This window comes from Siphateles boraxobius, unplaced genomic scaffold, assembly GCF_051911475.1.
Source record: "Siphateles boraxobius isolate OS27281-9 unplaced genomic scaffold, OSU_SipBor_1 66, whole genome shotgun sequence".
NCBI classification, from domain to species: domain Eukaryota; kingdom Metazoa; phylum Chordata; class Actinopteri; order Cypriniformes; family Leuciscidae; genus Siphateles; species Siphateles boraxobius.
Genome location: NW_027509193.1, coordinates 18,256,983 through 18,283,159, shown reverse-complemented (window position 1 = coordinate 18,283,159; position 26,177 = coordinate 18,256,983). Strand labels below are relative to the sequence as shown.

Here is a 26,177-nt window from a genome sequence, read left to right as displayed (position 1 = left end):
TAATACCGTGCTGTGAAAACAGGGCAAAACAAATGGATATCAAGAATCTTTCGCAATATTTATTATTTGGGATGACAAAATTTGTGGCTTATGTCAAGTTTTCAAAGTTTTATTTGTACATTGCAGAATTACGGAATTATGGCGGAAATAAGGTGCATGAAAATGGTTGTAGCCTAAGGGCGTTAACTTTAATGTTGCATTAATACTTTGGCGTTTAGTTGGCTATTGTTAGAAAACAAAGCGTATAAAATGTTGAGTGTGGTAACGGTTCGATAAAGAGATAATCGTTCAGATAAACATGTCGGCAAAACAGCAAACTTTATGCAAGCTACGTCACGTTTGTGTTGCTATGACCACGATAAAGTGCGAGATCAAGCGGGGTTCAGCTTCATGCAACGTAAATCACTTTAAAAGGAAACATAAAGCGAGGACACCTCCCATTCTCATCTACATCTTAAACTCTCACTTCCTCCATGCTTTACAGTGAGATCTGGCCATAACTGCTGGCATTCATCCGCTTCTCTCCATCTGTCAAACGAGCCCAGCGCTTCATCCTCTCGCCTCAAGAGCCAGAGTCCCTCCCAGCCACAGTTCTCAGGTACAGTGCCCCGTCCCATCATAATATGGTGTGGTGTTGTGCTCCTCTGCGGTGTTTTTATTTTTATTTTTAAACACAAAACCTAGTAAGCTGACTATCTAGACAGCCTGTTGGGTGCGCCTAGACGCTCCTATATACGGCCTAAAATGTTGTTCAGTTAAATAGGATTTGAGACGCAGCCCTAATCTGCAGATCGTTCCTATTAGATTCAGTCTTTTTACTCCGTTTAGAACTGTTGCTTTATATTATTTCAACGAGAACTTCCATTGCTAAACGTGTCTGTGCTTTTCTGAACTGTGGCAAGGCACGGTTAAACATTTGAGGAAGTTTTGTAAGAGAACTAAACAATATTTCCAGATAAAGATGAAGTTGATATGACTGAGTTCTTTACTCATTCTCACAGATTTTTGCAAATATTGTAGCCTATATAAGAGTTTGCTCAATACGAGCTAGAAAGAAATAGATATTAAAAAAACAGATAAAGAATTAAGCACTGTAAAAAAATTGTTTTAACTAATTAAAATAATATATATTTTTTTAATCCTTAAAGGGATAGTTGCCCCCCCCCCCCACCCCCACCCTCAGTCTCAGTCAGGATTATTATAGAAGTTAAATGAATGGAAAAATTTGTAAAGTCTTTCTGAAGCAGCATGTTTGTGTGGAAGGATGTGGTGTAACTGAAGTTCTGAACATCTCCTGCACTCCAACAGTTGCTGTGGTGTTAGTCCAGTTACAAGTTTCCTCTCTCCGTCTATCTAATGCTCACTCTTTTTTTTTTGCATCTTTCTATTTTCAGATTGTTTCTGTGAGGATACAGGGCTTCAGTGATGCATTGCAAATGAGAATGACATTTGTTAGTCAACTAATTAAGCATATGCACAAGACTGCGTTTGATGTGATGAGAAATGGAAAGGGGTGTCAAAAAGAGAGAGAGAGAGAGAGAGAGAGAGAGAGAGAGAGAGAGAGAGAGAGAGATATGAGAAGAGGGTATACAGCAAAGTACTTTATCACTACAACCTGCAAACAACATGGCATCAGACTTAGAGAAGTAGCATTTCCTTCTAATTTATTTCATGCTAGTTTCCTCTTTCCTTCCTCTTTCTTGGGGCTTATTGCCTACACACTGTTTTAAACATAGAAAGATGAAAAAATCTGTAACTATTAATTTACAGGAATTCATTCAAATTCAAGAGAATGTAGTTATTAAACCAAGAATTCCACTTGAGTGCAAACATACTGACAACAGCGAAGTGTTCATATCACCATCAAATGCAGGAATTGGAGTCAGCCATTTTCACCACAAATTACAAATACAGAAAAACCTCATCAAACAGCTTCCTTCAATGAATATATTACCTTGTTGCCTATATTAAGATGCCCATTTTAAACCCACAAAAAGAAAACTTGTGACTTTCAATTATGCATATGGCAGACACTTTTATCTGTGACTTGCATTGCATCGAAGGTATACAATTCATCAGTTCATGCATTCTCTGGGAATCAAGCCCACAACCATAACATTGGTAGCACCATGCTCTACTGTTTGAGCTACTGAAATGTTTGAAAGTAATGATGAAAACCATCATACTTAATTAACTTTTCCATTTGTTTCTCTTATTTATGTGTTTTCTCTCTCCATCCCTGTCTCCTCCTCTTCTGTCAATCCTCAGGTCATCATGTCTAGGAAGGTGGTCAGGACCAGTAAGTTCCGCCATGTCTTTGGCCAGGCAGTGAAGGCAGACCAGTGCTATGATGACATCAGGATCTCCCAGATGACCTGGGACAGCAACTTCTGCTCCGTCAACCCCAAGTTTGTGGCCATGATTGTGGATGCCAGTGGTGGAGGAGCTTTTATTGTATTGCCCCTGAGCAAGGTGCATCCAGATTAACGACTCATTAAGCTCAAATTAATTGCCAAATTAATTGCAGTGTGCAGTGGGTATTTATTGCCCTTCATTCAAGGTTTGATATATATATATATATATATATATATATATATATATATATATAGAGAGAGAGAGAGAGAGAGAGAGAGAGAGAGAGAAATGCCAATATTTAGATAAAGATATTAAGTTAGTTGGACTTGATAGTTTTAGGTCCAACTGTAGTTTTACCCCATTACCTGTTTCAAATGATTTTGAATTTCGAACTCTACATATGTCATGCAGTGTTTGTCTAAATAAGGAAGTTCAAGGTTGAGTTTCATATGTATGTGTCACCAGACCTAGCATCTCTTCTCTTTCTGCTCTCTTGCATCTTGTTTTTGCCATATTTGGAGTGCGCTGCTGTCAACCCTGCACAGGATGTGGTGACAGCTTGCAGATTGAGTGAGTGACAAAAACTATGAGAAAAGGACAGCTGCCACTTAGACTTGATATGCCTGCTTTTTTCTTGTGATCAGCTTGGTTCAAAATATGATTATGTACTTTTTACTTCATAAAGCTTTCTGATATTTTCAAAATACCATTCATATGTGGGGGTGGCAATATGGTGGAAACTATTTTTTGTCTTCCTCTTTTTGTTGCTGTTGAAGAGGTTATTTCATATGTCATTTCTTTCTTTCTTTTTCATCTTCTCAGTCCACCATCTCTGGTACTCTGTTTCTGTATGTTACTCTGTCTGCACTCCTGGGTCTTATGCTGGAGAATGAATGGGAGATCTGTCATATTTTATCTGTTGTGCATCTTACACTCAATGCTTTGCTCAATGGCAGCCATTGTTTCCCAATGAACACGAGAATTCGAGTCAAGCCCTTTCATTTCGTTTGGGTGGCTTGAGGAAGTTTTAAAAGCTCGGTTCTGAGACTGATAACATGATCATCAGGTTTTGTACACACTTGTGAAGTATCACGCATGCCATTAAAAGGGGGGAATATGAAATTACCTTTTACTCAAATTGTCATTCTGATACTATAATTTGTAATTAATATTTTGGATTAAATTAAATATTAATGTAGAACTAGTGGTTTCAGAATTTTGGACCCAATTGTACCGTAAGTTAGTTAGACCCTTTAGGAAAAGATTAATTTGTTGTAATTTGAAGTTCTTACTTGTGTTCTGCAGCCCCTGAAATAATTTATAGACTGTTCCTGTACATGGATTTGCACACAAAAGATTTTTGCTGAGTGAATGTGCTCTTCGTGTGCATGATGGGAACACATGCACGGTGCTGTCCTCTCTAAACGGGTTAGTAGTTATTAGGCGTAATTGAAGGCATAGCTGTAAAATTGAGATCAGCTGACACAGCCCTCCTCATCTGTCTGAGATCTCTCCTGCTCTTTTTCTGCTCTGTTGGTCAAAGTTTCAAAGTGTTCATATTCTATGTTTAGTTCTTTGAAGGACTTGTACATGGGTCTATTTGTGTACATTTGTGTTTCCACTCCTTCATACCAATGTTTACCTTAGTAACCCATTTGTCCCTTCTGGGTCTCTGATTTCTGTTTTAGACGGGTCGCATCGACATGTCCCAGCCCACTGTCTGTGGTCACACTGGACCCGTATTGGACATTGAATTCTGCCCACATAATGACAACATCATTGCCAGTGGCTCTGAAGACTGTAGTGTCATGGTGAGTGACATACAAGTGCCTTTAGCTTATTGGCTTGATAAAATGACATTTATGCAGCAAAACAGTCAATACTCGTACTAAAGTGAAATGCTAATATAATCCATAATTATCGGACCAGTATATTTACATGATATTGCATTTCTGTCAACAGATCCTCCTAAATATTACACAATGCACCTTTAAAGCTACACTATATAACTTTCAGACCTCCATTGCCCTCTATACATATATCGGATTATCTAACGATTATCATAAATATCAAATCCATTAATGAATACTAAAATTATGCTTACAAAACAGCAGCTCATATTAGGCTTGCTACAATATATGGTAATACCGGTTATGTGGGATGATGTCGGTATGAAAATATATACCGGTTTAAAGGGGGAATATTATGAATAAAACAACAGTGCCTATGGTATATCAGTCCTAATGGATGTTAAATAATGCTCATGTGTACAGGTACTTTTCATAGACAACAAACACGTTCAATCTTTTAATTGTGTAAATTAATATTCATTTTTTATTTTAATTTCTATTGAAAATTGCTCCATCTAGCATCTAACCAGCTGTAATGCCGTAAAAACAAATTTGAATGTGGAAATCATACTGGTGTGAAAATTATGATCTAACTCACACCACTTATTATAACATAAGGTCAATGTTGTTATGTAATAGATCTGGGAGATTCCAGAGGGAGGTCTCATATCGCCCATGAAGGACCCAGTTGTGAAGCTGGATGGGCACTCTAAACGTGTGGGCATCCTCAGCTGGCACCCCACTGCCCACAATGTGCTAATGAGTGCAGGTAAACCAACATCAGACATCCACCCAACAGCCAAAAGTGCCTTTACAGTCTTGAACTACACCTATGTATGCATGGCTAAGAACATGTACTCATTCGTGCAATATAGAGGTCACTTTTACAGTTGAGTGGAATGGTGGCGCCCTCTGCTGATTCTTCTTTAGGTTTATTATAAATTTGACATTTCTGTTTCCTTTTCTCTCTTTCTTCCACATCAATCTTCCTCCTTCCCCCTATACTTCTTGATTTACCTTGTCGGCCTTCTCTCTCTTTCTTTCTCTCGTTTCTGTCTGCAGGCTGTGATAACGTGGTCATCCTGTGGAACGTGGCTCGTGGAGAGGCAGTGGTGCGCATTGACTCAGTGCACACTGATCTGATCTACAGTGCTTGCTGGAACAGAAACGGCTCTCAGATCCTTACTGCCTGCAAGGACAAGAAACTACGAGTGTTCGACCCCCGCAAGGGCTCCGTCATCAATGTGCGTGCATCCCTTCAATTTAAAACATGATCAAATAATGCTAACCGAAGTGAATAATGATTAAAAGAAATGTATGTGGTATAAATAAGTAATGTATTTGTATTATTTACCATTCACATTGATTTTGCTGTCACATCTAGCAAGAAGTTGTCTTGTGGTGTTAGGATGCATATTTTGCTGGACTTAAAAAGATCAGTTAGTTGTTTGATGCCATTTTAAAGCATTTAATCAGTGTTGTTGTTTTTTCTCAATGTTAATGCAAGTATTCAGAAAACTTGAGATTGAGCACATGATACTGAATAATTTAAAGCTGTAGTAAATAACAGGAAATCTTAGTGTCAATGTAATGTTTTCTTAAGGTGCAGTAACATCCGTCATTTATGAATCACAGCTCACTTTCTGTTAGCCAACGCGGTGAATCCTCGTATCCAACATGAACCTGTTGCAAAATCTGCATTGTGCAAAATTACCGATTGCATTAATTCGCCCTTGAAAATTCAAACAACAGTTAATGTGACTGCATTTTTAACATTTTACATCCAGTGAATGCATTTAAAGTAATGAACTAAATCAATTTAACTCAAACTATGCCTATATTTATTCCAATTTACAGTCTGAACATTTTTATAGTGTTATTTTATAGCTTATTACTCCTCTCTTTCTTACACCTTCATTTCTGTCAGCTTATTCACTGCTCATGTGACCTCTCTCTCTGTATATGTGTGTTTCAGGAGAAGGACAAGCCTCATGAAGGTTCCAGGCCAGTCAGAGCTGTGTTTGTGTCTGACGGCAAGATCCTGACCACCGGTTTCAGCCGCATGAGTGAGCGGCAGGTGGCGCTGTGGGATCCTGTGAGTACATTGTGCTTCAGAAGCTCTCTTTTTCAGTTTTACAGACAAGTGACTCACAAAAGTGTGTTGTTTCTGGTTGCAGAACAACTTGGATGAGCCCTTGACTCTGCAGGAGCTGGACACCAGCAGTGGAGTGCTCTTACCTTTCTTTGACCCTGACACTGGTGTTGTCTACCTTTGTGGCAAGGCAAGGATCTAACACAAGTTCAAGTTTTATGATCATGATGAGTTATTTGTTCATGAAGTTGTATGTGTTAAAAGTGCATATGGTTTGACAGGGTGACAGCAGCATCAGATACTTTGAGGTGACAGACGAGGCTCCATACGTCCACTATCTCTCCATGTACAGCAGCAAAGAGAGTCAGAAGGGCATGGGCTACATGCCTAAGAGAGGCCTAGAAGTCAACAAGTGTGAGATTGCAAGGTAAACATGCCCAGCCTTTCATCAATGCCTATTGTGTAGTTGCTTTGTCCCACAAACATTTAAGAAGATCAGCATTTTAAATTCTTGATTATTTTATATTTATTTCAGGTTCTATAAACTTCATGAGAGAAAGTGTGAACCTGTTGTTATGACTGTGCCTCGTAAGGTAAGTTTGGATTTAATACCTATATAATAATGGTATTATGATATGTCGTAATCATTAATTTGCCTGTGCATGTCAGCTAAAATCCGACTGTGGGAAGAGTGCAGTGCAGCTAAAAATTTGCAAACGAACAAGAAACATTTACTGTTTATCATGAAAATTAACGGTTGTAAAAAAAAAAGAAAAAAGAAATTTATTTTTCCATCCATTCTGTATCCATGTGTGCACATTCATCCATTCTTACTCAAGATGCATGCCATTTTCCTTTTTAACTGCTAGAGGGACGAAAGTTATATAGTGTATCTATAAAGGTGAATTGTGTAATATTTAGGAGGATCTGTTGACAGAAATGCAATATCATATACATAACTATGTTTTCAGTGGTGTATAAAGACCTTACTTAATGAACCGTTATGTTTTTATTACCTTAGAATGAGCCATTTCTATCTACATACACCGCGGGTCCCCTTACATTGAAATCGCCGACATGTTTCTACAGTAGCCCTTAATGTACAAACGCTTGTCGTCACTCTGTTGTTCTTCGTGCAAAGAAGCTAGCTAAAGTCAGCAAATTAAACACTGACACAATGATGAACAAGTAACAACAATATTCGCAATAACATATCGTTTTACTGAATAATTAAGTAGACCTAATTTCTTAATTTATCTTTGTAAAGAAACCTCATTGCTTAACTGGCTACTCTCTGCTGTCTCAGGCGACGACATCTTTTCCTGTCGGCCACCATTACTTTTGTTGGTTGCATTTTGCACAGTGCACCTTTAAATTAATTGAAAAAGATAGCAAGGACATTTATAATGTTGCAAAAGATTTGTGTTTCAAATAAATGCTGTTCATTTAAACTTTTTTTTCATCAAAGAATCCTGAAAAAAAGTATCACAGAATCCAAAAATAATATTAATAGAATGGTTTCTGAAGTATCATGTGCCTCTAAAGATTGAAAATTCAGCTTTTATCAAAACAAAAAATCATATCAGCCCCAAATTTTTTAATGATGGTGTATTAATGCCACACTGTTGATTTAGTGCATGTAGTCCAACATTATCTTTTCCTTGCTTTAGTCTGACTTGTTTCAAGAGGACCTTTACCCTGACACGATTGGTCCAGAGCCATCGGTGGAGGCAGATGATTGGTTTGCTGGTAAAGATGGGGAACCAATCCTGATCTCATTGAAAGACGGTTTTGTGGCTACCACCAAAAACAAAGAGTTCAAAGTCATCAAGAGCTTGATGGCCACAACATCCTCTTCCTCGAACAACCGACAATCTGACAGTGGGGTACGAGAACAGATAACTACCCCAGCCTTTTTAATGCATTTTATTTAACCGAAAACACAATGAATTGTATATAAAATTGAGTTTCTGTCTGTCACAAATAATCTCATTCTAGCTTTCTTTCTCTTTCACATACAGGACGTGCAGGCCTTGCAGAATGAGGTGAAGGAGCTGAGAGAAATGGTTGAGCAATTGACCAAGCGAGTGAGCGAACTGGAGAGCAATTAGTTGAAGAGAGACCCCAGTAGAATGAGATTTAACAGAAATATGCAAATTGACACAAATAAGATCCGTGAATAATGGAATTGTAAAAGGTTCATATCAGAAAGATTTGTAGAACTATTGAAAGGTTTTCATTGGATACCATTTTGCAGTCCATTGCAGACCAAATTTTGCTCTTCAGGGATTTAACTTTTTTTTTTAATGTGATTGCATTTGTTTGAAGCCCATTTTAATATATGTTTTATAGGATTTGAAATAAAGGTCAGTGTTATTTTAACAAAGATTTATTTATGTGTCAAAAAGTCATTGTTCATTCTGCACACACAAATTACATCAGTCAGTTTTAATGAAAATATATGAAAGCCAATAGAAATGATTATGACCAAATACACAACACACACACAAAACAAAAATCTTAGTGAACTAACACAAAATTGTCTAGCAACTGTATAGTATTTGCAGGAGATTCCCATATCCTAAAAAGTGATTGAAAATTTTGTTATTACTCAAAAATAGGCCAAGTAGCCTAAACACTGTAAACTTTATTACCGCATTTATTCAGTGGCATTTTCTGAAATGCCAAGGACTGCCACAGATAAAATGACCTGAAAGTATTTTGGACACAAGCTTAGCCCATCCCTGAATTTTAATAAACAAGTGCATAGTTTATTAGCTGCACTGAGAAATCGCAGCAGTAAATTGTAAAAGATATAAAACTAATTAATTAAAAAGCTTAAAGACTGTATTTCTACGAACGCTCCTAACAAGTAATTTACAATTTTCTAGCTCTTGACCTTTTCCCATTTAATTTTTTCTATTTCCTACCAACTACTAAAGACTACTTACTAACATTAATACATTTTAGACTCCAGCTATGATTACTGCGAATACTACTTATTAGTTAAACTCATTTTTCTTTATCTAAGTTACACATAATTCTTGCTTGGTGCCGAGGCGCTATTGCTGTAGTATTTGGCGGTTCCGCTCGATCCTCCAGAGCGGGGAATGCTGAAGCAACACAGGAGGCCTCCGGCCAGCAGGAGCAGGACTCCTCCTCCCCAGCCCACGAAAATACATGCACCCAACTCTCTTTTATTAGACTGAGCGACCAGGGGATTGTTGAAATCTCTTATGATATTATGAGCCGCCCAGCTGACGGGGATGATCAGCAACAAGCCCGCGATGATCAGTCCAATGGCGGACACCAGACTCACTTTGGGTTTGACTTCTTCGTTGTCAATGCAGGTGGTGAAGTCGGCTGCGGCGCACAGAATGAGCAGAGACAGGACAGCGAGCATACAGCTGATGATGGTCATGGCACGGGACGCCTGAAGGTCAGACCTCAGGATGAGCAGCGAATCGTAGGACTTACACTGCTGCTGTCCGGTACTCTGAGACACACACTCCATCCACAAGCCCTCCTCCTGAACCTGTGAGGAGAGAAACAATTATCTTTATTAAGCTTTATTTATACAGGTTATTCATGGAAAATATGGCCTTGGGGGAAGTTAGTTTTAGATATCGTCAAATGACAAAATATGAAATATAGCCTACCCTCCCATCCACATAATTCTTTCAAGAATAACGAATAATAAAATAAATAAAAATGTAACCGAATGTCGCTCCATACACTAAAGTACACAGTCTCCGTCTCTCTGTAGCGTATACATGACACATTATAATCTAATATTAGCAGGGGCGTCAGTTTGTGTTGAAAAGTGGTGGGGACAAAAGATGAGATGAAAAAACATTACAGCAGGACGGGAAAAATATTGAGTAGCCTACAACGCATCATAAATGGGCATAGCGTAGGCCAGTCAACAACACGAACATACTCAGCATAAAACCCTCAACAATGTCGATTGCACATGTCACAGTCCCTGCAACACCAGCTCAACCGAACTGTGCCAAAGCACCATACTGTGGCCCATACAGGGCTCGACATTAACGCTTGTCCGGGACAAGTGGATTTTTTGAAGGGACAAGTAAAAGAGAATTTTACTTGCCCGACCGGACAAGTAGCCTGATTAAAACAAATATATATATCAATAACAAAAATAAACAAATAACTAGGGAATCACTAATCCAAGAGAATGATTCTGATTTTATTACATTTATTGTAAGTTGCGATCGATTGTGGATAATGTAGGCTATTAGCTAAGCAACTAAGGTTGCGCTGTTGACGCCCGCGCAGCCTCTCGAGGAGAAATCTACACAAATGAGCGCAGCACACACACACACACACACACACACACACACACACACACACACACACACACACACACACACACACACACACACACACACACACACACACACACACACACACACACACACACACACACACTCAGTTAACAACATACTGCCTATAGATAATCTAAATGTGGAGTTTTTATATTTTTAACATATGTTAAGCAACCTCAATTATTTTACCTGAATATCATCACAATTGAAAATGTGACATTGATTTCCTACAACAGTTCAATAAACAGTTAAAATTAAGTCACTTACATTTTAGATACAATATTGCATGTTTTTGTTCTGTTTCAGCAGCAAAAATAGGTCCAAACAAAAATCACAGCAGAACCACAGCGCATCTCACAGGAACACTCAACCTGTTTTCATTACTGAATGATTCAGCATTTTGAACGAATCTGTTGAGTCAAAGATTCAATGACCCATTCATAAACATCTGTCTCATTCTTGAATGAATCAGCCGTTTGAATGAATCATTCAATGACTCACTCATTAAAGGGGTGGTTCGGAATTTTGGACATCGGGCCTCATTTACAAGTTAGCCTGTGTGTTATTTACCAGTGGAGTCAGTTTTCGAAATTGTTCACCCAGTCCTTCCAGTTGCATAGTTCGCCGGTGCTAGGCTAGCGCGAGTCAATGGTATTGGTTAGCCTACCATTAAAACAGTTTTATCCACTCCACAGTTCACCAAAAGCACATCAATTATAACGCCAGACTATCGATGTAAATGTCTGTTGAGAGAATAATGTTAGAAATCAAACTACTCAATGTAGTTTGACATATCAAAATATATTTCAATGATCGAATTACATTTACAGGAACTAGTTTCTAAGCAGCGGCGGAATTTTACTTTGCTCCGGGAGTAGTACTGCGCCGGAAAGTAAACACAACAGAATCGCACTACGTTCAGTCGGAACGTCAAGTAGCCTCGATTTTGAAACCTTCGATCGGAATTGAAAGAATTGGCAAAATGGTTATTCACTGTAGTTTTAATTGTACTGTAATTGTAGTTTTAAAGATGGTCAGCAAAAAAATTCTACAGATTTCCAGTAAGAGATCCAGAAAGGAACCATCTGTGGCTTCTTGCTGCTGGCTTGGATAAGGAGACACCGACAGAGACACTACTAAATGCCCGAATTTGTAGCGATCATTTTAGATCAGACGACTTTGTACAAAGTGATCGAAACGATAACAAGTCACTGAGTTGGAATGCAGTTCCAGCCGTCTTTCCAGATTCACCAACAGCTACAGATGAACAGGTAATAACTTTTGTTAGGCTACTCTAACGTTAGCTAGCTAATGAAGCTACTCTTTCATAACTGATAGATCGACACCGACAACATTAGTGGAGATAACGTTACAGTTCAATGCATTGTGGATAATTTTTTCTCTTTCTGACCTTTTAGCATCCATCTCGATTAGTTCTTCGTCTGTGTATTCTGGCTCATACATGTAACGTTATGGTTCGTTGAATAACACACATTTCCTCATCTTCATCGTCTTCAAAGTCCGAAACATTGTCATGGCTTTCAAATGTGGCCATAATCATATGTCTTGTTGCTTTATTCTTGAAATAAACTCTGTTTCTGTAGTGATGACGAGTGTCAGCGGCAGGTAAATACACTTGCGTGATTGTCATGTGGACCGGCTCTCTCGGTTGCCTAGGTAACTTAATATCACTCCGCCGCCCCTGTAGACTATGCTGATAAATACAGGGAACAAAGTATAACTATTGCAATGCGATGAAAGGGTAGTTTGATTTCTAACATTATTCTCTCAACAGACATTTACATCGATAGTCTGGCGTTATAATTGATGTGCTTTTGGTGAACTGTGGAGTGGATAAAACTGTTTTAATGGTAGGCTAACCAATACCATTGACTCGCGCTAGCCTAGCACCGGCGAACTATGCAACTGGAAGGACTGGGTGAACATTTTCGAAAACTGACTCCACTGGTAAATAACACACAGGCTAACTTGTAAATGAGGCCCGATGTCCAAAATTCCGAACCACCCCTTTAAGACGGTTGCTGACACCACCTACTGGCGGTTTAGTGTTATGTTTAAAAGTAGTATCATTCTTTCCAACGTTTCTTATTTGTATATTTAAATCAATTTCATAACATTATTTTATGCAATTGTAATTTTTCAGTTTAAATTATTTAATTTGATCAGCCCCACCTAGGGTAACAGCCCTATAGTGTTTTATTATTCTAAATAATTGAATTTATTGATCAAATTAAGGAATTTAAAATGAAAGATGAAGCATACATTTAATAAAATTGGGGGAGGAGATGCCCTTTAAAGGTGCAGATATTACAAAATGCCGATTTAAATATCAAAGCTGATTGAACAGTGATGAGAATATTGCTTCAGAATAAATTAACACCCAGACACACACACACACACACACACACACAAAAATTAAAAAAACCGTACAAGCAACTTTTTTACTCGGACAAGTGAATGACAGATTTACTTGTCCGAAGGACAAGCACATGAAAAGGCTTAATGTCTAATGTAGAAAACAGCAGCGCGTTAAGTCAACGATTACAATGAAATTCATTAACATAGCCTATGTAAAAGAAAAAACACACCATAAGCATACAACCCAACATATCTGCATCAAATAACACCAGATAAAATTTAAACAATGTGGGTTTTGCAACCCACATAGAATGCAGTGCCTGTTTGTCATGAGAGAGAATGGATAACTTGGACAAGGAGAAACTGTGTCAAGAATTTGTTCAAGTTACTGATCGGCACATGCATGTTTTTGGGTCATTTTAGAATCAGTATTAGTTTATTTTGTTTAAGTTACTTTTTTTGGACAATGTACATTGTTTCTTTCTGTATCTAAACTACATTGCATGTTTTATTTTGTGCAAATAAACCTTTAACTTTTCTTGGTTCGCTTGATTTTTCAGAACATTTTAACCAAATGCTTTCAAAAAGTGGTGGGGACAAAATCAGCCATTTCAAAAAGTGGTGGGGACATGTCCCCAGCGTCCCCAGTGTAAATGACACCTATGAATATTACAATAATTAAAGTCAACATGAAATCAAAATGAACAATCTTATTTTTAATGAAATATTTAATGGTAAAATCTTATTTTTTATGGAATATTGCTGATTCTTATAAATGATTATTTCCGTGCACATAATTTAAATTCTTGTGCCCTCGTAATCTTTAATCAGAATAACTTTGCATGTTTACTGGCTCGAGGGCGGGGTCAACTTGTCACTCACATGACGTCACAGCAGTAGCAAATCACAACCCATCCAACGATCCAATCAAATTACAATTGACCAAATGAAGTCCCATCCTACTACATTTTTTCTTGTTCCAGAAGCTGTTTCACTCGCATATATGTCACAATAAAGAAGAAAGGAATATCGCAACTTGTGTCATTCTGACTTTAAATACACGCCATGCCTCGCTTCTGTTTAGCGGATGGTGCACACAACGTCAAGGACAATTGTAAATGTGTATACATGCTGGATGAAGCTATATTTCCATTATCTAGGTATTTTAGTAAAAAAAAATGTTTTGCCATTTTTATTAATATTTTTAAAAAATATATTTCAGTCACTTTAGATTAGGGACCAATTCTCACTATCAACTAACTATTAACTACGACTTTATTACGACTATTAACTAAACTCTATTGGGTATAGGATTAAGGGATGTAGAATAAGATCATGCAGAATAAATCATTAATATGTGCTTTACCTACTAATAAACAGCCAATAATATGCATAATTGGTAATAGCGAGAATTGGACTCTTTACTAAAGTGTTACCAATAGTTCTGTCTAGCCGTTACTTTTTTTTATTTCAGTTTTAATTATTTCAGTGATTTTGTTTCAGTTGATTGCCAAAGATTTCTCATTTTCATTTAAGTTTTTCATGTAATATTTATATTCTATTTTATGTAAGCTTTATTTTAATTAATGAAAACAGTTTCTGACTGTTTGTATTAGCAATAAGAACACTGAAAAGATACTTCAGGTGAAAATTGATCATGGCTCTCAGACCATGCAGTGAAAATTTCAGTCTCTTCCTCATACGCAGCTATATAATGGCTTCATGTGATTCGGATATACCATATAGATTCGCATAGATTATTTTATGGTGCTTTTGTATCATTTTACTTGACGACCTAATCTTCAGTCATTCTGTTAAAGATCTCTTTATAAAAAAAAAAATAAAAAATAAAAAATATTTTTATATATATATATATATATATATATATATATATATATTATTTTTCTTTTAACCGAAATGTTTACCTGTGCAGTGATAATGTTCTGACCAATAAAGGCAGAAACCCTCCATCTTGGAACAGCAATGGTCACGACCGCAGCAATGAGACCTAAAATTCCCAGTGCCAAACACACGATCTGTACAGCAGAGGAGCCCATTCTGAAAGAGTAAGGAAGATGGTGTTAAAACTGAAAGACCAAAAAATGGCATGGCAAAGGTAGACTACAGAACCAGTAGTTTCCTGTTGACTACTTCCTGTTTGTGTTGTTGAGTGGTAAGTTTTGTAATATTCTAGTCTAGTGCTTAATGTATTTGCACAGAAACTCAATGGCTCCTCCCTTTAGACAGGCCCAGACAAGAATTTGTTTCTTAGGGCCATGGCAGAAAAAAAATATCAACGCTAAGAAAACTTGCATCATAAAGCAAAAGCCTCAAGTCTCGACAGGTTCTAACAATGTTTATCTGCATTTAGTGAACTGCCACTCCCAGAGAAGGGTCTCAGGTCCCGCTCATTCTATTCTATTCGGTTCTATTCGGATGCAGGAATTTTTTTGTTTAACTTTTTATTGAACAGTTCTTATTTCTGTGCACTCACTTCCCAAATGTCTGTGGCTTTTTATTCATGTCGATCTCTCTGAACTTCCTTTTATATTTCCTCAGGATTTGCTCTTGGCCGATTCATAAAACTACTGTTAGAATGTGTGGACTGTAGTTAAGACCCCGTAGTCCACTGTAGTGCACTGTATTATCTTCCTACTCAGCACAAAGCACCATGGATTGGTGAGAAGGATAGAAGGATGGATAGGGAAGGGGTAAACAGGTGGTGCGTGGGCACCAGCAAAATGACTAACGGTATTTGTGGCTGCTTTTAGTTTACCGTGAATCATTCAACAGCTCTCTGAACAAAAACATGCTATTCTTTCCATCTAAGCAATGATAATTCTGCTCTTAACTGAGCTAAAATCATGAATGACTGAGGAATTTAGTTTTTTATGTATTCATGTGCTGTACTGTTCAGTTTTCAGGTCAGTTACATTATAACAATATTAACAGAAAGGTAAGTCCACAGTGAAACATTAGCTGTTTCTTTTATTTCTCAATATGACATGCTTCAAGTATGATGTTACATACAAAGACAAAATGAAAAATGTTAACAATGTCATACACTTTAGAAAAAAACATCTAAACATGGATATCTGCCAGGCCTTACTCAAAATACTTCTTGGGCCTAACACAATACACAAAGGCACCACCTTATATAAAATAATTCACACTTCTTTTTAAATAATTTATGTAACCTTGCAAAAAGGAAAAAAAAAGTTTGAACATTACCTTTTATTGTAGCAGTTTGAAGACAATTTCTTTTCGGTTCGGCTTTAAGTTTGTCTCCCACCTTACCAAACGGTTACCTCTAATGAAGGTGTTGGGACGTGGGGCTGATTTTGTGGAGGAATGCAATGGGTGGGGTATGAGACAGAGGCGGGTTGGTAAAGAGGAAAAGGCCAGACTGGACTTGTCCTTTTTACTCTACTGCTTTCTTCAACCATATTTATATCATCTTCCTCTGGTTTTTATATAGTGACGGTCCATGTTTGATATTTTTTTCTTCAAAAACAAAATATTCATACATACACGAATATCATAAAACTATTTTTTTCCCACTGTATGTCACGTTTCCGTGAAACTCAATGGAAACATGCGTTCAGGGGGGTCCAGCATCATGATACTATGAATCATAATTCCTTTGAATCTTCTGTCATAATGACATCTCAAAAACAACCTCAAACCTCTCCTCATAAGCTCTGCCCAGTCACCATTGAGACCACACATGACAAATATAAACAAGTTAGAGTGGGTGGGTTTTAAATTCTGAAACATCAGGATTGGGAGACACATCGTCATAACAGCTGGGTTAGGCAAGAATGGATTAATTAAAAAACTATGTAAATAAGAGATTGGAAAAAAAGACAAAGTTTAAGGAACAAAAATAGAGCCAGGAGAAGGAAAGGTATCAGAAAGATTACGACACAACTCTCGGTCTCACAGTCTCTCTCTTGTCTGTTTTTTGTGAACTTAAGAGTATTGCTTATGAGGCATTGATATATAATGCAGTATGTAATTCTGATGCTGGGAAAGAAAAATATGAGGAAAATCCCTATGACACCATATTTCATCATTGTGTCTCTCTTTGACGGACAAACAAACAAAAAGACCCCCCCCCCCCATATAACATATATGTTGCTCTTCTGTTAAATCTAGAAAATGTCATCAGCAAACATAATGACTATGAGTTTTAGTTATGCTTGAAAATGCATTGATTTATAAATCTACAATGAAAAGAATCTTGAGTCTACATGAGACACTGTCATGTCTTAAAGGGATAGTTCACTCAAAAATGAAAATTCTGTCACTAATTACTCACCCTCATGTCGTTCCAAATCCGTAAGACTTTTATCTTCGGAACACAAATGAAGATCTTTTTTATGAAATCTGAGAGATTTGTGTCCCTCCAATGACAGCTCAAGTTCCAGCTACCGCTTTGACGCTTCAAAAAGGTCATAAAGATATTGTAAAAACAATCCATATGAATCAAGCAGTTTAGTCCAAATTTAAATTTAGTCAGAAAGAATCATTTTATATGATGAACATTGAATGTAGGCTTTTATTCACATAAGCATTGATTAGCAAACATAAACAGAAGCTCAACTGAACCTGGGGCCTAATTCAATAAGGAGGTTCAATCAACTCTGAGTTAAAACTTAGTTAAAAGTTGATATACCCTGTGATGGGAAACTCTGAGTTTTTGGTTTCAGAACTGCTGAACTGAGCAAGTGCAATCAACTCTGAGTACGTTGACACTGAGTTAAACACGTGCATGACTATGAAAAGCCATGATCAATGGATCTTCGAAATTACAATTCACCATGGCAGCGGCACCCGACAAAAAGACATACACATACTTCCGAGTCAATACACAAGTATAATTCTTATTCACTTATCAGGTGAAAACTGACAGAAAGGTAAGTAACACTAATATTCATAATACTCTAATGAACTACCCATTTTCATGGTATCCCACAGTCAAAGAAAAAAATAAATAATAAAACTGGTACCAACTAAAAATGAACAATAAATTCATAATTCATTTAATAAATATAATTCAGTATCTATTTCATTATGCAGCAGCTGTTTCCACATATAAGGAGATACACAATATTGGAAGAATATTAAAATCCAACAGGAAAAAGAATAAATGTTGCTCGTGTATTTGTAGGAAATAAATTGTAAATAAAAAGTAAATTTGTGTGTATTCAACAGCTGTGGTGGTTACAACATATATCTCAGACTATCCTTCCATTCCATACAGTAATTTGTTTAATTTTCGGAAGGTGCGATGATGGGAATGTGCATGTCATCAATGCATCCAACCACATTGGAAATCCTAAAGGAAAATCTAATTATTAGGTTACTTTCAGAGGTCACAGCAAGATGTTATCAAGTGAATGTCATTTATCAGAATTTAAACTGATTTCTCCACCACTGTCCTGCATTCCTGTGAAACTTCTCTTTGATGGATCTCATGAGTTTGTGTCCAGGAAACAACACAAAAACTCTCAGAATGAGTGTGAAAGCGAGGCACATTTCCCTTCCCGCTCTGATACAGCAGCTTTACTAATGTGCTCTCTCCGATGTATATAGAAAAATGTGCAATTAATAAATGTACTGCACTGAAAAAAAAAAAAAAAGCTTTTACTTAGCATTTTTTATAGCATTATCTAAAAATTATTCAATCAAAATGCATTTACTAAAAGAAAAACTCTGGGTTTATATAAGAAAACCTGCTCCTGACCAGGTTAGGTTCACGGAGTAAGTTACCATGGTAACTGACTCTGAGTATAAGTTACCTCTCTTTAAGAAACGGGCTTGACTTACTAGCTGCTTTCTCGGGTTTGACATACCTCCCATTCTGAAATGGAAAACCCAGAGTTTGCCTCATTTCAGGGTTAAATTACTCAGAGATTTCACTTAACCTCCTTTCTGAAACAGGCCCCTGCTTCACACATCAGAACAAACCTCTTTAGGAGCTCAAACATGCTGCACAACACACAAGAATGAACCTCATAGGTTCTTGAGGAGCTCAAATGTGCTGCGTAACAAGCGAATGAAACTCATTGCTTCTCGTACTCAAGTGAACATGCTTGAGCTTCTGTTTACCAACAGATGTGTGAGTTGATGAATGTTTACATTTATATATTCTTCAGAAAATTTGGACTAAACCGCTCAATTCATATGGACTCTCTCTCTCTCTCTCTCTCTCTCTCTCTCTCTCTCTCTCTCTCTCTCTTTGCAGGTCTGTAGATGACTATTTGACTATATGACTAAGATGCCAATTTTTGTGCAGCTTCATCCTTGCTGAAATAAACTGGTTTACTGGTCTTGGTAAGTTTTTATTTTAATATCATTTTCAAATTTCCTATAAATTTAAGTTTAGTTTTTATTTTGTAAACACATTTCTATTAGGGCTGGATAAAAAATATCGATTTCTCGATTTTAATCGATTCTCATTTTTACGAATCGATATCGATTCTTAAATCCCGAATCTATTAGCTAGTCATCCTGTTTTCAGTTGAATGAATAGAACATTGTAGCGCGCCTCCCATCCAATAAATCGCAATAATCTTTGTGTTTTGTTACTATTGCTATGAAACAAAGTCTCATATTTCAATTTACGTCCATTTTCTTACGAAATTCCAAAACATAATTACCTTTTTGGCGCTGTGGCGTGAGATCGCTCTGGCGCAGCTCAAGAGAAGCACATGATCTTCTCTTCCGTCTTAATAATACCAGTTGAGGCTACAGCGTGCATGAATGAGCATCTGATAGTTTGTTAAAAGATAGTAAAACTTATCGAAATCCGTATCATGTTACCTGGAATCGCTCAATCTGTGTTTCAACCGTGGAAAGAGTCAGTAAAACGGCTTGCAAAGAAACAATGTCATGTAACGTCACATTTACCTCAGAAAAAACATATCCAGTGACCATGAACTAGTCAGCTAGAAAAATTAACTGTAGAGAGGAGCATTTTGCCTAAATATATGCATATAACACATATTCATTATAATTTTTAATGTTCTTCAATATTTAATGCTGTTAATGCAATTTTCTTATGACAGCCACCATTTAAATGTTTATTTTACATTAAGGTTTATTATTATTATAAAAATAAATAAAAGTGTAATTTAAGTGTTTGTATACGAATCAATACCTTCAATATTATAGGCTAATGAAGCCTATACGCTACAACTGACTCCCATAGTTTACAGCATTAGTTAAGAGATTTGTTTTCCTTGAGAATTTGCAATGTATTGTAGCCTATCTGATATCCAAAATAATCAATATCGACTCGAATCGGAAGCTTGTGAATTGAAATCGAATCGAATTGTGAAATTTGTGTCAATACCCAGCCCTAATTTCTATTTAGTTTTAGTAATTATAGTTTAGCAAAGTTAACAGAACACTTCCAAGATATTTAATTTCAGCAAAGTTTAATGTTTGCAGTTTACAGTAAACTCTTGTGCAAACTTCTTAATAATAAAAATAAAATCTTTGTTTGAGATTAAACGAAGAACCAAACAAATGCAGCTTAAAAGTATGAATGTAAAAATTATTAATTCAAACTCATTCATATTTCAGATGAAATCTTGTTAAACATGTGGTATGTAAGAAATAAAATGCTTATGATTATTCTTTTATGATTATTCGATTTCAAACATATTATTCTTGTATTGATCCATTTATGTTTTTTTTAATCTATTGTATCTTTTAAAATCATACTCACAGTTATACTGATATTCATGATATTTAGTTCAGAAAATGTAGGCCTGCGTCTATGTGGGCTAGACATGCTATTTGTTTTTTCCGTTTTCAGCTCAGTGTCTATGTGGTATCTTGTTTAGCCTATTATTAAAGGTGCTCTAAGCCAGTGGTTCTCAACTCCAGTCCTCGGGACCCACTGCTCTGCACATTTTTTATGTCTCCTTATTTAACACACCTGATTCAGATCACCAGCTCGTTAGGAGAGACTCCTTGATCTGAACTGAGTGTGTCAAGATAAGAGAGACATACAAAATGTGCAGAGTCCCGAGGACTGGAGTTGAGAATCACTGCTCTAAGCGATGTTGGGTGGCGTCACTTCTTGTTGACGTTCAAAGTATTGTCAAACAAAACGGAGGCTAGCTATAGACTCTCCCTCCTCCTCATCCGCGCACTAACCCCCCAAACCCCCCCCCCAAATCCTTCTTGTCGGTTATTGGCTGGAACAGTTTGTTATGTTTCGTGGTGCGGGTTAGCCCAGTTTGTTTTTGTTGCCATTTGTGGAGCCTGGGGTTTCTGCAGAGACTGCTTTTTTTACAGTGTGTTCAGGGGACAGGCAGCTAGCGGATAGTGAGGAGATGTTTGCTGTATGTGACAAAAAATGTTTTGCCCTAAAAAATGCATGACATCGCTTAGGGCACCTTTAAGTTTTAAATGAGATGCTTATCTAACCTGGAATTAAGGTAGACCTACAGCTGTATTCGCATGTAAAGGAGACATGATGGAAATACCAACCTGATAGCCTACGAATTTTACAACATGGCTAATTCGTACGAATTCATACGATCTCACAGGTAGTGTTGTCACGATACTAGAATTTCTAACTTCGATACGATACCTTGAAAAATATCGATATTCGATACCATTTTCGATACCACAGAGAAAAAAACTGCCACAATATTAAGGAGGTCTTTTTTTTATTTAAAGCTAAATATTACAAGTCTAGAACATGACAATGAGGTATATTTTACATGAACAAAAATGTCCTGAGTTCTATCTGTTAATATTTTTTCATTGGACCAGAGCTAACATGATCCGTTGTGTTTTTATTACCTACTGTTATCAAAGATTAAAATATACTGTAACAAATGCATTGGTCATCGGTCATAAATGCTGGTTAATACATTAACTTAATTTGATGAACAGATTTAAACGCAAACGTGTGTGCATCACACGCGGAAACAATGCTCACTGGATCAGCATCTAGTCAAGTTACCTTTATTTATATATTGCTTTTAATAATACAGATTGTGTCGAAGCACTTAACTGTATCAAATTGGAGGATAGAGTGTCAGTAATGTATAATAATAAGGTTAAACATTCAATTTTCAGTTAAAGGCATTTCATTATTGAATTCAGAGATGCCATTGTCTATCTAGCTCAGTTTAGTTTAATTAGTATATGTGTAATCAAATTGATGATAATCGCTAATGAAGGCAAATTGCAGAATTAAATAATAATTTTTGAATAAAGTTAAACAGACACAAGTTAATTTACATCTGACCACTTACAATATTTACTTGTCTACGATTCCTCAGTCAGATTATGTTAACTTTAAGAATTACAGTGAAAAAACGAAACACAGACTCATATCAACAACAATACTAGGCCATCTTGGTTAATGTTTCAGAAAAGTTAAAATGAGAAGAGTTACAGTGTTTTAGGATGTTTTTAGCAGTGGTGCAGGTCTGTCCAAAAAACAAACACCCCTGATGCTGAGCATATGCTTGCTAAATGGTACCCCTAGAGCCAATTCCTTAAATGTTTTCATCTATAAAATAATTTTACAAAATGAGTGATGAGAGGGATATTGATAGTCAAACAATCTTTTGGGTGCCCGCAGCCCGCTCGCAGTGTGAAGCGCGTGTCCGCGCTATTCTCCGACATGCCCGCTCGCGGTGTGTAGCGCGTGTCCTGTCCACGCCATTCTCCGACTCCGACATGCCCGCTCGCGGTGTTCTTTATCAATCAACCAAAGCCGGTCGCGGGGACGCCGCACTCGCCATCTTTCCATTCACTTTTGCTATTTAACCAGAGCGAATGAGACGAGTGCGTCACGTGTGGTGTTTGTCAACGCGCCTTTGGAGAGAAGTGAAAGTGACTGCTCGGCTAGTATTGGTGTATCGATACTTCGGGAAATTAGTATTGGTACCGTTCAGATATTTCAGTATCGATATTTATCGAAATATCGATATTTTTGACAACACTACTCACAGGTACAAATTCGTAGGATTTTTGCTAAATACGTATGAATTCGTACGAATGACCTACAACTGACCCCGCCCCTAAACCTACCCATCACGTGGGTTTAGACAAATGTACAAATTCGTACGAGTGAGGTCGTGAGATAGCGTTGCAAATACTTATTTGGCCGTTTCTGCTACTGAGTGCTGTTTCACACGGAAAGCGTTTTTGCATTGAAAAACGCGAGACGCGGGCAGTGGAATGGAGAAAAAGCGCAAGGTCTCGAGGCGTGCCTTTTAAAAGTTTAACTTATTTTAACTTGAGTACCGCGTTTTTAGAACTTAGCCATGCGCGAGATGCTGCAAAAGACTAGAATAAAGTAAAAAAATCTATTTTAGTTAATTATTATTTTATTTCAGTTAGTTTTTCCAGTAACTGTTGTTAGTTTAGTTTAGTTTTTCATTTTTGTTGAAATCTCTATTTTATTTAATTTTACGAAAATGTTTTTTGACCAATAATTTTAGTCTTAGTTTCAGTTTTAATTTATGAAAATAACCTTGGTAAGTACAAGTTGGCCAGCTGAGAATGTTGTGGAAAATTGTCTTGTCTTAATTTATGTTGCAGGAAATTGTCTTCTCTACAAAAGAAGGTCAGGAGTCAGAGCTACAGAAATCAGATTATTATACAATGATGGCGCAGGGACTTCGATGGCCAGAAGTGATGACAGGAACCGTGAAGTGGTGAAACACAGAAGACGGAATCCACACAACCCAAACGATAATCCACAACGAAACGACAATCCACGAAGAACACGAACACCGGACGAGCGGGATGACAGGACTGGAACACCGACACAGGAGACATCAAACAACGATCTGACAAAGAGGACAAAAACCGGTGAGTATAAATAGGGTGAGGAAATGGACTGCAGCTGGTGGTGATATGATGATCAGCTGGAGCGGATCAGGTAATGACATCACACTCACGCCCACTACGCACGTGCATTCATACAACAACATAAACACGAGACGAGAAGGAACCAGAGAATAGTATACCGTGACAGTACCCCTCCTCCTAAGAACGCCTCCTGGCGTTCTCAGACTCCCTTACCTGTCGATTGTAATCATCGATAAGGGAGTGATCCAGGATGTCTCTAGCAGGTACCCAACTTCTCTCCTCCGGACCGTAACCTTCCCAGTCCACCAAGTACTGGAATCCGCGTCCCCTCTGCCTAGAGTCCAGAATACGGTTAACCGAATAAGTGGTCTCCCCATCTACGAGTCGCGGCGGGGGGGGAACCGGGACTGGCGGATTAATGTGCGAATGAAACACGGGCTTAATTTTGGATACGTGGAAGACGGGATGAATCCTCCTGTACGCCGGAGGTAAATTGAGGCGGACTGCCACCGGACTAATGATCTTGGTGACAGTGAACGGGCCAATGAATTTGGGAGCAAGCTTATTGGAGACGGAGCGGAGAGGAATGTTTGTGGTAGAAAGCCACACTTTTTGACCGACGATGTATACGGGAGGCCTTGACCGGTGGCGATCGGCCTTGGCCTTGGTGCGCGCCCCCACCTGGAGTAGAGTCTCACGGGCTCTAGTCCAGGTACGGTGACACCTCTGGACGAAGGCGTGAGCAGAGGGGACCGCGACCTCGGATTCCAGACTGGGAAAAATAGGTGGCTGGTAACCTAAACTACACTCAAACGGAGAAAGGCCCGTGGACGATACCGGTAACGTGTTGTGGGCGTACTCCACCATGGATAGTTGTTGGCTCCATGAGGAAGGATTCTTGGAGACCAAGCACCGTAACATCCTTTCCAGATCTTGGTTGGCTCTCTCAGTTTGGCCATTGCTCTGGGGATGGAACCCTGAGGACAGACTAACCGTCGCACCCAGTAATCTACAAAATTCTCGCCAAAATTTGGACACAAACTGGGGTCCCCTGTCGGAGACCACGTCCATCGGGAGGCCATGTAAACGAAAGACGTGATCTACGACAGTCAACGCTGTCTCCTTAGCTGAGGGTAATTTGGGTAAGGGGATAAAGTGAGCCGCCTTCGAGAACCGGTCCACCACGGTCAAAACGACTGTGTTACCCTGGGAGGGCGGGAGGGCGGTAATAAAATCTAGCGCGATGTGGGACCAGGGTCTCGAAGGGACTGGCAGCGGTTGGAGTAACCCATCTGGAGGTCGATTAGAAGTCTTACCAGTGGCACAAACTGAGCAAGCCAAGACAAAACTGTGAATGTCACGAGCCATAAGTGGCCACCAAAATCGTTGCTTAACCAAGAAACTGGTTCGGTTGACTCCTGGATGACAAGCCACGTTGGAGCAATGACCCCACTGAATGACGTCGGACCGTAATTCCTCCGGCACAAATAAACGATTCGGTGGGCAACCGGGCGGAGGCGTTACCCCTTCTAAGGCCGACTTGACCTTCGATTCGACCTCCCATGTGAGTGTGGAAACAAATAGGGTTTCGGGTAAAATGCACTCGGGAGTAGACGGGCGTTCGGAAGGCTCAAAAATACGAGATAATGAATCGGGTTTGATGTTTTTAGAACCCGGGCGGTACGAGAGAGTAAAATCAAAACGGCCGAAAAAAAGTGCCCACCGAGCCTGCCTGGAGTTCAATCTTTTAGCCGTTCTAATGTATTCTAGATTCTTATGATCAGTCCAGACGATAAAAGGTACCCCTGACCCTTCTAACCAGTGACGCCACTCCTCCAACGCTACTTTGACTGCCAACAACTCCCTGTTACCGATGTCGTAATTACGTTCGGCTGGGGACAAGCGATGAGATAAAAACGCGCAGGGATGCATCTTGTCGTCTGTAGAAGAGCGTTGGGATAGCACTGCACCTACCCCCACCTCTGACGCATCAACCTCCACCACGAACTGACGTGAAGAATCAGGGGCAATAAGGATGGGGGCTGAAACAAAGCGGCCTTTCAGTTTGGCAAACACAGCTTCCGCTGTGTCTGTCCACCTGAACGCTGTTCTGGGGGAGGTCAAGGCAGTCAGAGGTGCGGCTAGTTGGCTGAAGTTGCGAATAAAACGCCGGTAGAAATTGGCGAAGCCCAGAAACCTCTGTAGGGCCTTACGGGAATCTGGGCTTGGCCACTCGACCACAGCCTTAACCTTTTCAGGATCCATACGCACTCCTTCAGACGAAATGATGTGCCCTAG

General features: G+C 38.5%; 2 protein-coding genes across 2 annotated transcripts; one reads left to right on the top strand and one right to left on the bottom strand.

Annotated features, from left to right (window-relative positions):
- Positions 1-229: 229 nt before the first annotated feature.
- coro1a (coronin, actin binding protein, 1A) lies at positions 230-8,683 on the top strand. The gene is made up of 11 exons (XM_077212692.1): positions 230-598; positions 2,269-2,472; positions 4,044-4,166; positions 4,845-4,974; positions 5,268-5,449; positions 6,181-6,300; positions 6,383-6,487; positions 6,579-6,724; positions 6,833-6,890; positions 7,968-8,183; positions 8,319-8,683. Exons 2-11 carry the CDS (start codon positions 2,275-2,277, stop codon positions 8,406-8,408), a joined length of 1,368 nt encoding a protein of 455 aa, XP_077068807.1. The 5' UTR covers positions 230-598; positions 2,269-2,274; the 3' UTR covers positions 8,409-8,683.
- cldni (claudin i) lies at positions 8,671-16,373 on the bottom strand. The gene is made up of 3 exons (XM_077212705.1): positions 16,257-16,373; positions 14,951-15,083; positions 8,671-9,832 (listed from the first exon to the last, which is right to left on the bottom strand). Exons 2-3 carry the CDS (start codon positions 15,080-15,082, stop codon positions 9,329-9,331), a joined length of 636 nt encoding a protein of 211 aa, XP_077068820.1. The 5' UTR covers position 15,083; positions 16,257-16,373; the 3' UTR covers positions 8,671-9,328.
- Positions 16,374-26,177: the final 9,804 nt, after the last annotated feature.

Excerpts from the sequence above, each read along its gene's own strand:
- coro1a (XM_077212692.1), top strand. The coding sequence starts at position 2,275 with ATGTCTAGGAAGGTGGTCAGGACCAGTAAGTTCCGCCATGTCTTTGGC. Across the intron at positions 4,975-5,267 it reads CAATGTGCTAATGAGTGCAG|GCTGTGATAACGTGGTCATC; the intron begins GTAAACCAACAT and ends TTCTGTCTGCAG. Across the intron at positions 6,725-6,832 it reads AACAAGTGTGAGATTGCAAG|GTTCTATAAACTTCATGAGA; the intron begins GTAAACATGCCC and ends TATTTATTTCAG.
- cldni (XM_077212705.1), bottom strand. The coding sequence starts at position 15,082 with ATGGGCTCCTCTGCTGTACAGATCGTGTGTTTGGCACTGGGAATTTTA. Across the intron at positions 9,833-14,950 it reads AGAACATTATCACTGCACAG|GTTCAGGAGGAGGGCTTGTG; the intron begins GTAAACATTTCG and ends CTCTCCTCACAG.